Source organism: Mirounga leonina, unplaced genomic scaffold, assembly GCF_011800145.1.
Source record: "Mirounga leonina isolate KUSES-001 unplaced genomic scaffold, KU_Mleo_1.0 Mir_180, whole genome shotgun sequence".
Classification (NCBI taxonomy): domain Eukaryota; kingdom Metazoa; phylum Chordata; class Mammalia; order Carnivora; family Phocidae; genus Mirounga; species Mirounga leonina.
The window spans coordinates 26,003,191-26,016,874 of NW_023270469.1; the positions used below are offsets into that span (position 1 = coordinate 26,003,191).

The 13,684-nt window shown below is 51.5% G+C and overlaps 1 protein-coding gene across 5 annotated transcripts in view; it reads right to left on the reverse strand.

Moving 5' to 3' along the window:
- NDRG4 (NDRG family member 4) overlaps nt 1-13,684 on the reverse strand; it is a 37,633-nt gene extending 23,949 nt beyond the window's left edge. For 2 of the 5 annotated variants that reach the window (XM_035025084.1, XM_035025082.1), the window contains exon 1: nt 13,007-13,145. In XM_035025084.1, coding sequence (XP_034880975.1) covers nt 13,007-13,043 — 37 coding nt within the window. In that variant the 5' untranslated portion in view covers nt 13,044-13,145. Of the gene's footprint in view, nt 1-6,607; nt 6,813-13,006; nt 13,146-13,605 lie in introns of those variants that run through there. The other 3 variants (XM_035025086.1, XM_035025087.1, XM_035025085.1) reach the window with 3 other exon arrangements.

The following is a 13,684-nucleotide window of genomic DNA, read 5'->3' on the forward strand; positions in this document are numbered from 1 at the left end:
GCAGCTAGATGCTAAGTTAAAGGAAAATGAGATTTCTTATGAAATCAACACATCGTACACCTTAAATGTACATAATGTTAAATAGCAATTCTATCTCAGTAAAGCTGGGGGGTGGGGGAGAGATTCCTATCAACCTCCTGCAAGGAAGCCATGGCTCAGGTTGGGGGGGGGAGGCGCGTGACCCCAGGGGTCTGGGAAGCCAACAGTGATGGCTCCTCTCACCACCCTTTTTTCTTCCCTCTGATCCCTGCTTCCTAAAGGCAACCTAGTGAGTTAGATCCAAACAAGCCTGGGATTATTCCAGCCCTCGGCTTTCTCACTTTCTCGGTGCTTAGGCCTGGAGTCCTTGGAACCCTGGCCAGTATTTCTTCTGTGTCATTCACTGCCTAGCCTTATTTTGGGCAAATCACTGAAAGGATGCTTATCTGCAAAATGGGAACCTGAGCATTCCTCTGCCCGCCTCAGAAGTGCATCAGAGATAATGGGTGGAAAAATGCTTTTTCAATGGAAGATTTTGGTACCCATTTGGGTGAGACAAAAAGAATTTAACATAGGTGATTAGGGGCTTCCTTTACCTCCTCTGCAGACTTCAGGCAACTCTGGAGCTCTTTTCCTGCTCAAGAAGGGATCCCTACCTATTGGCAGGGAGACTACACTGATGTTTGCAATAGAGGGAAACACGGCCTCTTTACGTGACAGATACCTGTCACAGTATGGAGGAGATCTGGGAGTGGGGACAAGGGCTCCTGAGCAGCGTGAATATGGGTGATTCTTTAAGAGGAGTTGTGTTTCTTTTAAATTACTTTTGGTTCCTAGTTTGTGCTTCTTCAAATAGGATTCTATGCTGAGGGCTGGGCCCTGTAAACCCTCAGATGAGTTAGGGCTAAAAGTATAAGTGATTGGGGCACCTGGGTAGCTCAGTGGGTTAAGCGTCTGATTCTTGATCTTGGCTCAGGTCATGATCTCAGGGTTGTGAGATCGAGCCCCACCTCGGGCATGGAGCCTGCTTAAGATTCTCTCTCTCCCTCTGTCCCCCCCCCCACATTTATATATATATATATATATATATATATATATATATATATATGTATATATAAAGCAACTGCTGAGTGGAAACCCTGCTCAGACAGTGGAGGAGGATGTTTGGAAATGTACTGTGGGGAGCTTTGTCGTCTCAGCAACTGGAGAGCCCTACCAGTGGTTAGTGCCCAGGAGCCCATGTGGGGACAGGGTTGCACCATGAAGAATAGCTCTCCAGCCCAGAACACCCATCACTGTCCCTCCAAGCCACACAGGGACCGAAGCCGAAGAAAGGTAAGACAGAAAGAGAGTGAGGTTCGTATACATGGGAGAAAGCATACAGGTGAACCAGACCTTGTGGGGCAGGAAGAAACTGGACTGTAAGAGAAGAGGGACAGAAGAGAAGCCTGGGACAGCACCCTCCTTCAGCATCCCCGTTTCATGGATGAGGAAAAAAGGAAGGCACAAGGTGGGAGTGACTGGTGCAGGTCCCCCTGTGGCTGACCCAGGAAGGGAACCCACAGTCCGTGCTCTTAAATCCCCACTCTGGGTATATTCCGCCTCCCTTGGTAGACGCCGATAGGAGGGTACAGGGGATAGATGGCACTTTTTGCTGGCCTAGGCTTCTAGGTCTTCTCTCTAGTTATGGCCCCTTGATTTATGCCCAGCCTGAACTAGACCAGTTCTCCTGTTTTCTCCTTGATTTGGGCCTATGAATTTCCATTGCCCCCCAGTTACTCCCTCCCTGACAACACACACTCTCATCCTTCCAGCACATTCCGCTGGGCTTAAGGCAGCCATATGTGGATGCTGACACTCATAGCTGAGGATCCCAGCTGAGCCGGGGGGCACATTCTACCCACAGGAAGCAGGCGCCTTCACTCCTACCGCTCCCTCCACCGGGAATGCCTTTCCCCATCATATTCCTTACATGACACCAAAACCAATCATTAATCTTTTCTGCTGGTACTTGATACGTTTTTGTTGAATGAGATGAATGATTCTTCACTTTAGACTCAAAGTATTGAAACCATTCAGTGTTTGTGAGGTTGTGGGGAAACAGCACAGAGTTTTATATACCCTGAGGTTGGATTTATATACTCTTGGTTGGATTGCAGAGGGCTCAACTTTATTGGGAGCGGAACTTGGTAGTTTATAAAAATGCAAGTAACTGTCAACTCTGCAAGTCGGCCTTTAGGTATTTATCCCAATCACAGGATACACTATGAGGCAGTGGGTGCAAGGATGCACTGTTTGGAATAGTAAAAAAAAAAAAAAGTGGAAACGACCTAAATGAATGTCAGGAGAATGGGACATCTACACCTGGAGCACCATAAGCCATTTAAAATATGAGATATTTCCGTATTTCCACTGAAATAGGGAAAGCATTCTAAAATATGCAGTTAAGGGGCGCCTGGGTGGCTCAGTTGGTTGAGTGACTGCCTTCGGCTCAGGTCATGATCTCAGGGTCCTGGGATCGAGCCCCGCATCGGGCTCCCTGCTCCGCGGGAAGCCTGCTTCTCCCTCTCCCACTCCCCCTGCTCGTATTCCCTGTCTCTCTGTCAAATAAATAAGTAAAATCTTTTTAAAAATATGCAGTTAAGATAAAAGGGGATATCACAGAATATTAAGTATAAACAAACCCATTTAAGCAAAACACATGTGCACCACAGGTACATATATTTGCAAATTAAAAAAAAAAAGTCAGGGGCGCCTGGGTGGCTCAGTCAGTTAAGTGTCTGCCTTCAGCTAAGGTCATGATCCCAGGGTCCTGGGATCGAGCCCCAAGGGGGCTCCCTGCTCAGTGGAGAGCCTGCTTCTCCCTCCCCCTCTGCCCCTTCTCCCCACTTGTGCTCTCATTCTCTTTACCTCAAATAAATAAATAAATAAAATCTAAAAAAAAAAGTCCTCATATGATTGAGGGGAGCTGAACAGTGCTTGTCTCTAGGGAAGGATATGGTTTGGAAGGGTAGAGAGGCGATTTTTATTCTACACGGCAGATTTTATCATATCTAAGATACCACTGAATGTAACCCACACTAACATTTTATGTACTGACAGAAGAGAAAAAAGCACTGTCAATTAAGACATAACCCATCCCCCCTTTTAACTTTTTATCTTGAAACAATTTCAACTCTCTAGAGAAACTGAAGGAAAAACAAAGCACAGAAATTCCCCCCACACCCCTCACCCAGCTTCCCCTAATGTTACCATGCCACAAGACCGTAACACTAGAAGAAACAATAAAACACTGATACGAGGTTGTGAAGTCATCTACAGACCTTATATGAATTTCACCAGTCTTCCCAATTATGTCCCAATCCAGGATCTATGTTGCATATAGTTGTCATGGAGTCAGAGACAGTTCTTCAGTCTTTCATGATGTTGACACTTCTGAGAACTACTGATCGGTTACATCTGCAGAATGCCCCTCAGTTTGGGTCTGTCTGTTGTCTCCCTAGGCTCAGACCGAGGTTATGCACTTTGGGCAAGAACAGAACAGACACCAGGTGCCCTTTTCCCTGCATTCCATTAGTAAGTAGGTGATGTCAGTCTGTTTTACTGCTGCGGATGCTGACCTTGATCGCCTGATTCAGGTATCTGCAGGTTTCTCTAAAGTTACTATTTTCTCTTTGTACTTAATCAGCATCTTGTGGGAAGATACTTTGAGACTATGCGGCCTCCTGTTTCTCATCATACTTTCCCGCATTAATTGTAGCAACCATGGGCGATTCCTGCCTACGGTTTTACTGTCGTGTTTTCTTAACGACACTTTTCTATTTCTATCATTCCTTCTACACTTATTAATTGGAGTTCTCCTATTAGAAAAAGCTGTCCTTTTTCCTACATTTACTTATTTATTCAATTACTTGTTTACATCAGTATGGACTCCTGGATAGTTATTCTATTCCATGGGTTATAATACATTGCTATCATTATTTCATTGTTTAAACCGCGTCAGGTTGGGCCATGGCGGGGTTCCTCCGAGTTGGGTTCTTTTACTACACACCCATTACTTTTTGAGTAGTTTCTAATTTCCTAGTCCCTTATGATGTTTGAAACTCATTTCGCATTTTCTCTGCCTGAATCCTGTAATCAACCACTTCTCCAGAGAGCCCAGTCTCCTTGTATTGCAGGATGTTGTTTAGAAACCAAGATCTGGGCACTAGGGATGCTCATTGCAGCTGGGGTGCCATTGTTCTAGGCGGTCTCAACAGGCAGAGTTAGGATATGTATGTAAGTATACTAACACACACTTCTACATCCATCTGAGTACGTGTGCATAAATCTGAAATTTATACTGAGACCTTTAATTCCAATTCAACACCACAGTTTTTTTTTTTTTTAAGAAATTTTTAATTTTGGGGGCACCTGGGTGGCTCAGTCATTGGGCATCTGCCTTCAGCTCAGGTCATGATCTCAGGGTCCTGGGATCGACCCCTGCATCGGGCTCCCTGCTCCACAGGAAACCTGCTTCTCCCTCTCCCACTCCCCCTTCTTGTGTTCCCTCTCTCACTGTGTCCTCTCTCTGTCAAATAAATAAAATCTTTAAAAAAAAAAAAAGAAATTTTTAAATTTTTTTTTTTAAGATTTTATTTATTTATTTGAGAGAGAGAGAATGAGAGAGAGAGCACATGAGAGGGGGGAGGGTCAGAGGGAGAAGCAGGCTCCCTGCCAGCAGGGAGCCCGATGCGGGACTCAATCCAGGGACTCCAGGATCATGACCTGAGCCAAAGGCAGTCGCTTAACCAACTGAGCCACCCAGGCGCCCTAAATTTTTTTTTAAAGTAGGTTCCACACCCAACATGGGGTTTGAACTCATGACCCTGAGACTTTTTTTTTTTTAAGAGACGGGGAGAGAGGTGGGGAAGGGCAGAGAGAGAGAGGGAATCTTAAGCAGGCTCCATGGCCGGCATGGAGCCTGACGCAGGGCTTGATCTCAGGAACCTGAGTCATGACCTGAGCCGAAATCAAATTGGACGCTTAACAGTCACCCAGGTGCCCCTAGACCCAGATTTTTAAAAGCATCTATCACTCTTGTAAATTAAAAAGGAACATACACATGAAATAAATTCTTTAAGGTCTTCCTAAAACTTCTCTACATTCAGAGTCCGACGCCCCTGAATCGCTCTGTCTCCAAGTTGTTGCTTTTCCCTGCAGTCCCCACTCTGCCTTCAGCATCTGAAATCCGGGCTCCGCTATCACCTCCAGGATCTCCATCCCGGCAGAGAACCCCGAGGTGCGCCAGGCAGCAATGACCGCCGCTAAGCCCACCTCACCAGCACAGACTGCATTTTAGACGTTCAAGTATGAAAAAGATATGCATCTCAGAGGTGACATACAGAGCTCTTTCATAAAATTTCTTTCCACTGAGGCTTAGCACCAGTGTGGAAGCTCTGGTTTTTGTCCACAACATGGCTCCAGGGATTACACACAGACATGATAAACCTCCAACCCCAGACCAGGACCAAGGAGAGATGGAACTAGAATCTCACTAACACAGTCCATGTGGGCAGCTGCTGTAGGAAACCAGTAAGAGTCCCACTGTGGCAGAGACTAATTGTCCACCAATATCTGTTCTCCCCTTCTTCCTTAAGAAGAGATCCCTACACTTTCCTTTTTTATTATTTTATTTTATTTTTTAAATATATATATTTTTTTAATTCATGAGAGACAGAGCGAGAGAGAAAGGCAGAGGGAGAAGCAGGCTCCCCGCAGAACAGGGAGCCCAATGCGGGACTCGATCCCAGGACCCTGAGATCATGACCTGAGCCGAAGGCAGATGCTTAACCATCTGAGCCACCCAGGTGCCCTCCTTTTTTATTTTTTAAACTTGGTATTCATTCATTCATTCATTCATTCATTCATCTAAAGTATGCTCTACACCCATCCTGGGGCTTGAACTCATGACCCTGATATCAAGAGTTGCATGCTCTACTGACTGAGCCAGGAGCCCCTACATCCCTACATTTTAGATGGGCAGGCGGATCATGGGAATAAAACTTATTTATGACCCCATGACAACAGTCTGCCAATAAGATGTAAATGGAAGCATGTGATTTAAAGGGAGGAGACATGCCATTCTTCAGTCCATCTTTCTTCCTGCAGGCTGGAATATAGATGTGATGGTGGGAGCTTCAACAGCCATTTTGGACCCTGGGGAAGGATACTAAGGAGTCTGGGTACCTGAAAATCATGAAGCCATGATTCCAGATGGAGATATTGAAGTTATGAAGATATTCTGATGCTATTTACAAAAGAGGAAAATACACTTTTATCTTGTTTACTCTATTGTTATCTTGGGTTTTCTGTCCCATTCTGTTGAAACTAATGTGGGGCATTTTTCTTGGAGGCCCACCCTAACCTGCTGAAGGAGCGGAAAGCAAAGGGAAAGGAAAGGGTTTGCCCAAGGGAAACCAGGGGAATGCTAGGGCTCAACCAGAACTTGCAGCTTCCTCTCTCCTGTGGGCAGCATAATCCGTGAAGCAGTCCTCCCCGTTTGCTCTTCAGCAAGTGAGCCAGCCCCTTCTCTCCCACCCCTCACTGGCTCACAGCAACTGTGCTGATATGGGTAAACATGACCTACCTTAATTAGCTAAAAAGCCCGGGTTTTTTTTTGGCCACAGATTCTCAAGCTTCTTTAACACTGGTGCTTGAATTCAGCTGTGTATCTGCTTCATTTGGCAAGTTTCCCAGAAACAAAGATACACTTGTCTTGGATCTTCATGCAAGATTTTAAGAGGTAAGCTAAGGCAACAATCCTCATCCAGCTCAGGGGTCTGCAATATGGTCTGAATTAAAGACAGAGTAAGAAGCTTTCTTACTGGGCATTTTTCCACCGGAAGCCGTCATGCATTAGTGTTTTCAGGAACAGCATTCACCTAGCAGAGAAGGACTCACTCCACGCGACTCCCGGAGTCTTCCTGCCTCAGACGCAATGTCTCCAGAAGGGGCCGTGTGGGGACCCCGCACCCAGGTCCCTCCTACTCATAGTGGCACCTGGTTTCCGTTTGGGAGACATCCCCCCTGCTCTATTCCCAATCCATATGCTCTGGGCCGGGAGAACCACAGCTGCAGGCACGGCTACGTCTACGGAGACGACGGGCCGGAAATAGTCCCCCTGGGAGGCTGGGGTGCCCCCATCACAGCTGCTGAAGACAGGGTGCATTGCCAGGTCCGCAGCACCCGCCCTGCCACGCCTCTCCCAAAAGGTGGACTGAAGAGGTAGGTCCTCAAAGGTATTTTGTTCTGGGGCTTAAGATGTACGATCGCTCTGGCTGGCGTGTGCATTTCATCTGTGGTCTGGAGTTTCGAGCCCTCGAGGATGATTGCAACGAGAGCTCTGTCACCACGCAGGGACCAGGTTCGCGGCAAGGCTCCCGTGATGCTCTTCTGCTTACAGAACAGCATCGCGCCGCTCTCGCGGCCCACCCCGCCGGCTGCGCCCGGCTCAGCCTGAGCTCGCACGGCCAGGGCTGACCAGCAGCAGCCTTCCCGACCCCAGCCCCACGGTCTGTCTACCACCTTGTGCTGTCAGAGCCTCCGCACAGGCCCCGAGTCCGCTCTGCACACACCCCGGACCTGGGTTCCCGGGGCTGCTCTAGCCGGTCACCACCACCTCGGTGGCTTCACACAACACCTATTTATTGTCTTATCGTTCCGGAGGTCAGAAATCCAAACTCCGCGGAAATCAAGGCTGTTGGCAGGACCATTCTTCCCCTGGAGGTTCTAAGGGAGAATCTATTTTCCTGCCTTTTCCAGCTTCTAGAGCCCTGTTCCTTGCGTTGCTTGACTGACGGCCCATCCTCCACCTTCAAGGCCAGCAGCGTGCAAGGGAAGAATCTTGCTGCAGGCGTCCGTCCCGTCACCTTCTTCCGTGCCCTGTGGTCCAATCTCCCTCTGCCTTGCCCTCGTCAGGCTACCTATGGTTGCACTTGGGGTCATTCTCCTGGATTAGCCAGGTGGACCCTATCTCAGGTGCCTTAACTTATTCACACCTGCAAAGTCTCTTGTCCTATAAGGTAACATTCATAGGATCTAGGGGTTAGGATCTGAGTATCTTCGGGGGCTGTTACTTAGCCTAGCACCGTCATGGTCTTGCAGTCCTTACGTGTTCACTGTGCCCCCGGGTGCTTCCTCCTCCCTACACTTACGGAAAACCGACTTCAATATCCACCTTGAAGGACTGCTCCGCCCTCCAGTTTTCCAAGAACACACCCCCTCCATAGCACTGGGCTTCAGCTCTTCCTCAGAGTTCCCACGGGGTTGATTTCATCAGAATCCCAGCACTTAGCACTTTCCCCTCTGCATTTGTTCATTTTTAGTTTTTAAAAATAGAATTTGAGTTTCATGTAACACACATTCACTGAGAGAAGTCAGACACAGAAGAGCGAAAAGAAGTAAAAAGCGCATATAATCCCTACTCCCCAGAGGAAACCACCGTTAACATTTTTACTTACGCTCTTTCATCATTTTTCACTGTTGATCAACATGCTGAAAAAGGATTTTTCTAAAAACAAAAAAACACACTGTTTCGAAACATATTTTTGGACTGTGGGGCCAGATATCCTGGTTCAAATTCCAGCTAACCACCTTCTGTGTGACCTTCAGAAAGTTACCTAACTTCTCTGTGCCTCAGTGGCCTTATCTATAAAAAGAACAAAATAAGAGCGTATCCCTCATAGGGTTGTTAGGATGATGAGTTAATATATAGAAAGTGCTCTGGGCTATGCCTGGCACATGGCAAATGCCATACAAGTTGTTGTTGTTATTGTTATTAGATATGTAAGGGAACGTCTGTTCAGGCGGCCAAATCACTTTTGGTAGCATAATTTGCAGCTGCTGGGGTTCCCTGGTATGATAGCGCTTGCATTCATTTAACCTCCTCTGCTGTTGGGCATTTACATTGTTCCAGTTTTTCTTCTTCTTCTATAAACAACTACAGGATAAACATCCTTGAACAAACACCTCTGCACACATCTTTATTTGTTCCTAAAAATTCAACTGAGTCACAGATCACACATATTTTTAAACTTCTGATACATCCTTGCCAACGTGCCCTTCATAAAAGTTGCAGCGTTTACCCTGCGCTTGTCTCCGCACACCCCCCCACCCTCACTGGGGCCCTGGGCCGACTCTGAAGTCTCTCCCTCCTGCAGACTAGCCTCCTTTCCCGTCTGCCTGTCCCTGGCACCCACATTGCAGCCCCCCCGGAGAAGCAGTGAAGTTTGCTGAAACGGATGAGCTGGAGATGAGGTTTGGGGATCCTATTTTCAGCCTCCTGGGATAAATCTATGCTTCTCATTTTCCCCCACATGTAAAATGTGGGTCAACACACCTGCCAAGAATCAAACACTATTTAAAGGTAGTCTATGAAATTGTGTGGGACTACATATTCCATGCATCCAAATGACAGAACAGGCAAAAGTTTAGCTTGTTAATCGCACATCGAGTGATTAAATTTTGGGTATTTTTAAACCATTTCCAGCATCCAATATCAAGGCTCCCAAGGGACCATACCAGAGCCCCAAATCTGCCACGTTAGAGCTCTCTCTGGACTCCAAACCACCTTGGGGGGCATATTGAGTAAAATGCACACAAGCCATCACCTTCCTGTGTGCGAGCAGACTGATGTCCCACTTCCCCACACCACACTACGAAAGAAAAAAGGGCCCAGCTACAAAGGGCACCAAGAGTCTGTCCTCTGAGGACGGTAGCAAGCTTGTGTGCGGGCATGGCAGCGTACCGGGCTCCTTCTCACAGTGCTCAGTGAAGGAGGGCGCTTATACCCATTTTGCTGATCAGGAGAATGAGGCTCAGAGACATTAAGAGTTTTCTGAGGAGCTGAGAAAAAGAGAGGAGACCCTGACACGACATCCTCTGGTCACCAAATTCCTGCCCTTCCTACACTTCAAGACACGGAGGGCGTCTGGAGAATGGTGGCCACCATGTGCATCAGTCACCCGCGAGACTTCCAAGAACGGCCCCTACCACCCACCACTTCTCTCTGCAACAAAAAGACCTGCTCAGACTGGGCACGACAACTTATGGACATCCTCCCAGCGCCACAGGTGAGGGGCACCTGGCTTTCCGCACCTGATGTCAGAGCTGTGATGTAACTCCAGATACTGTGCCCCAGTTCGTCCCACGTGGCAGGAACCTGAGGTCTCAGCAGAGTCCCCCCAGGGCAAATCTCAGGGAGATCTGGGTTGTGTGGAGAAGCCAGAGAAGGAACGGGAACATTCCAGAAGAAGAGATCCTAGGACACTGAGGAGCAGCTCGGGGACATCAGGCCTCCAACTGCCATTTGCTGACCGCCTGCCGGACACTGCACTCAACATTCATGCACGCTCTCACAGCTCGCTGAAGAACACAACCAGCTAGGCACCATGATGGTCCCATTTTACAGATGGGAAAAGTGTAGAGCAGCTCAAAGACTGGCCCGAAGCCAGGGAGTCTGAACACACAAGGATGACTCAGGACTCAGGGCTCAGGACTCAGGTCTGAAGCTGAGCTCCACCGCTTCCCAGCTGTATGGAGAAGGGACTGACCTAACCGGGAAATGGGCATGATAACAAACAGGGAGAATGTGAAAACTATCAACAGCTGGAGAAATAGGAATTCAGCAAACAGGTTTAATGAAACAATTCCCTAATGCTGACATGGGGGGCAGGGCATTAAGGTCTCTAAGAAATTACCCTGGAGATGCATGGGATGGGCGGGCTATGTGCGCCTGCACCTGGGCTCAGTCGACAATTATGGAGCACTTGCTGTATGCCACCACAATAAACGGGGCACCATGCTGGCCTTGACCTGCTCACCATCCAACGGCAGAGAGGGGTCAACATCTCACAGGTGCCTGTGAACCAGGGTAAGGTGGGGTAGGGACAGATCCAAACTTCCTAGCGGCCAACCAGCCAGGGGAGGGGGGGTTCTCCATTACAGGAACAGCCAGGATCAAGGAACCAAAAGGAAGATGAAGCCCAAGAGGTGCCCCCCCAGGGCCAGGCCCCTCACCTGTGCTACCTCAGTGAGCCTCAGGCCGACTCTCAGAGGGAGGGGTCAACAGTTCCATCTCTAAGATGAGAAAACTGAAGTCAGAGGCTAAGCAAGCTGTCTGAAATCACACAGCTGGCCAGCAATGGGGTTGGGATTTGAACCCTTGTCTGTGGGACAAAGAAGAGGACAGGAAGGAGTTGGGGGGGGTATGGCCGCAAAGACCACAAAGACAGAGACTGAAGGGATACACTGGCTCCCAAGGCCTGATGAGAGGTGCAAGGGGGGCCTGCGACCCACGACAGTGCCCGAGGGGATCCTGTTCCAGCTGGCTGGCCAGGGTGGGGTCGGGGGGTGGGACTTAAAGAGTCTGCCAGAACGGGGCGAGCCTGGCTGATGAGGAGGGGCCCTAACCCCAGTACTCAGGAGATAACCGCACACTGCGCTGGGGACCCCAAAGCTGGATGCCAACTGCAGCCCCCACACATGCCTCCCGAGAGCATTCTTCCTCCAGGCCCTTTCTGGGGCCAAAGAGGAGAAGGGGAGGATCCAGAAGTTCTGCCTTCCATGTAGGGCTCTAAACACCCATGGGCTTGTAAAAACTTCCCTCAAGGGTATACACGAGTGTAGCGGACTGTGCGTTCCCTTTGAAGTCCTGTGGGCGGGCCTGCCTCAAGGGAGCTCTACAAGGAAAAGCTGGCCAGGGAGGGGAGGGTGGGCCAGCCCCTCCCCCCCGCCCCAGCTAGGGGGGGTTCAGATGTGGCCCCGCTGAGCACCTGGGCAGATTTTCCAGCCCTTCCCTTGTTTGTGAGCCTGTCACGAGCTGCAGGTGAGTTAGCTCTCACAGCCTGAAACCCCAGCAGACCTTGTTCCTCCCTGCTCAGGGCCCTCCAGCCCCCGCATCACTCCCAGGGCCTATGTATCAGCAGGTCCCTCCATCGGCAGCCTGGAATGCCACCTCTCTCTCCAGTAATAGAAATTCTGTCTTGTAGGGTCCAGTTCAAACACAGCCCTGCGCTCAAATCTCTCTACTCCCCTCCAGCACCCTGATTCCGACTCCAACCTGTTTCCTGAGTGCACCCCACACTGCTGCCCCCTTCCCTGTAACAGGGTTCCCGCGTTCCCTTCTCTCGCACCAGACAGTTTCGGTCCTGGAGGTTAAGAACCAAAGCCTTCCAGGTGCCAGAGGACAGGTTCAGGACTCCGCGTTTCCACCCAGTGCACACTGATTGAGCACGTCCCCCGTCCAGGCCCTGCGACTGGGGGGCCGGCGGTCCAGGATGTTTCCCTTTCTAGCCCCCTTCCTCCTGCCTGAGTCTCTCCACGACCTCATGCCTGAGAGAGCTCTCCCACCTCCCAGATGCCAGCTCCCCTGTCCCTGCTCTCTTTCCCGCCTCCACTTCTGGGCATACCCAGTGTCCTCTGTTGACCTCCAGCCACAGCAACCTGGAGGTGGTCTCCAGCGGGGCCCCAAGGCTGAGGGTCCCCGTCAGCTGGGTCCCATCTGGTTTCCCACTTCCCAGACCACTTGGCCTCTACTCCCAGAAAGAAACTTCTCTTGCCAGGGAGAGGCGCTCAGATTGTCGCGGGGAGCAGGAACTAAGAGGCCTTTGGCGGGGGTCCTGGTGGGAGCCCGGAGAGCTCCTCTATAGGGGACACTGATTGGAAGGCCGGGGCTCTGAGCTCCCTTTCGGTGACCTCACTAGAGCTCGGCTAGTCGGAGAGCCCAAGGGGCCGCTCCCCTGACGCGCGCTCCCGCCTGCGGGACGCCGGCCCGGTGGACTGGCGCAGCGCCAGGCGGAGCACAGCCCCACGTCCTCTCCCGCGGCCGGGCTCCGCACCGGACAGACGACGCACAAGCTCGGAATCCGCCGCCACCCGCACCCCGTCCTCCGGCTCGAACGCGAGCCGCCCCCAACCCCGGCTGGCGCGCGGGCTCCCGCTCCAACTCGGAAAGTAGCGGGCGGCCGCGGGGCAGGGCCGGCGGTACCTGTCAGCAGTTCGATCTTGTGTCCCAGCACCTTCATGTCCGCGCTGCGGCGTCGGGGAGCGCGCTCGGCCCGGCCGGGAGAGGAGCGCGGGAGGCGAGGAGCGAAGCGGCGGGAGAGCCAGGAGCCAGGCAGGCGGAGCTGCCGGGAGGCAGGAACGCTCTCGCCGCCCCCCTCGCCGCGCTCCCCCCGCTTCCAAAACGGGTTAAAAAAATCCACCAATTGCACGACCGCGCACCCCTAAAAGGCGCGCGCCGCCACCTGGTCGGGGGGAGCTCCGAGAGGCGGGGGGAGCGCGCGGGGCGGGTGCGGGCGACACTCCCGGCGGCGGGAGGGGGGCCCCCCGGCGCCTGTCGCCCTAACAGAGAAGCCGTGCTGTCCGCGCCTCCCCCACCACGACACCCGGGGGGCCCCGAGTCTGGCTGGGAAGCAGGGAGGGGGCGCCGCCCTCGTAAGCAAAACGGGGCCCGAGCGAGGGGGCTCGCGGCTGGCGAGCCTCAGGGCCCGCGAGGCGGCGGCGCCGGGTGGGGGGCTGGCCGCAGCCGCCGCGGAGGGGCAGAGGCGGAGAGGGGGAGAGGGGCCGCGGGCGCCGCCGACTCACCGAGGGTGATGTGAGCGAGACAGACGCGCAGGCGGGAAGCCGGGCCTCGGCGTCGCGGCCGCCAACGCGCGGGTGCAGG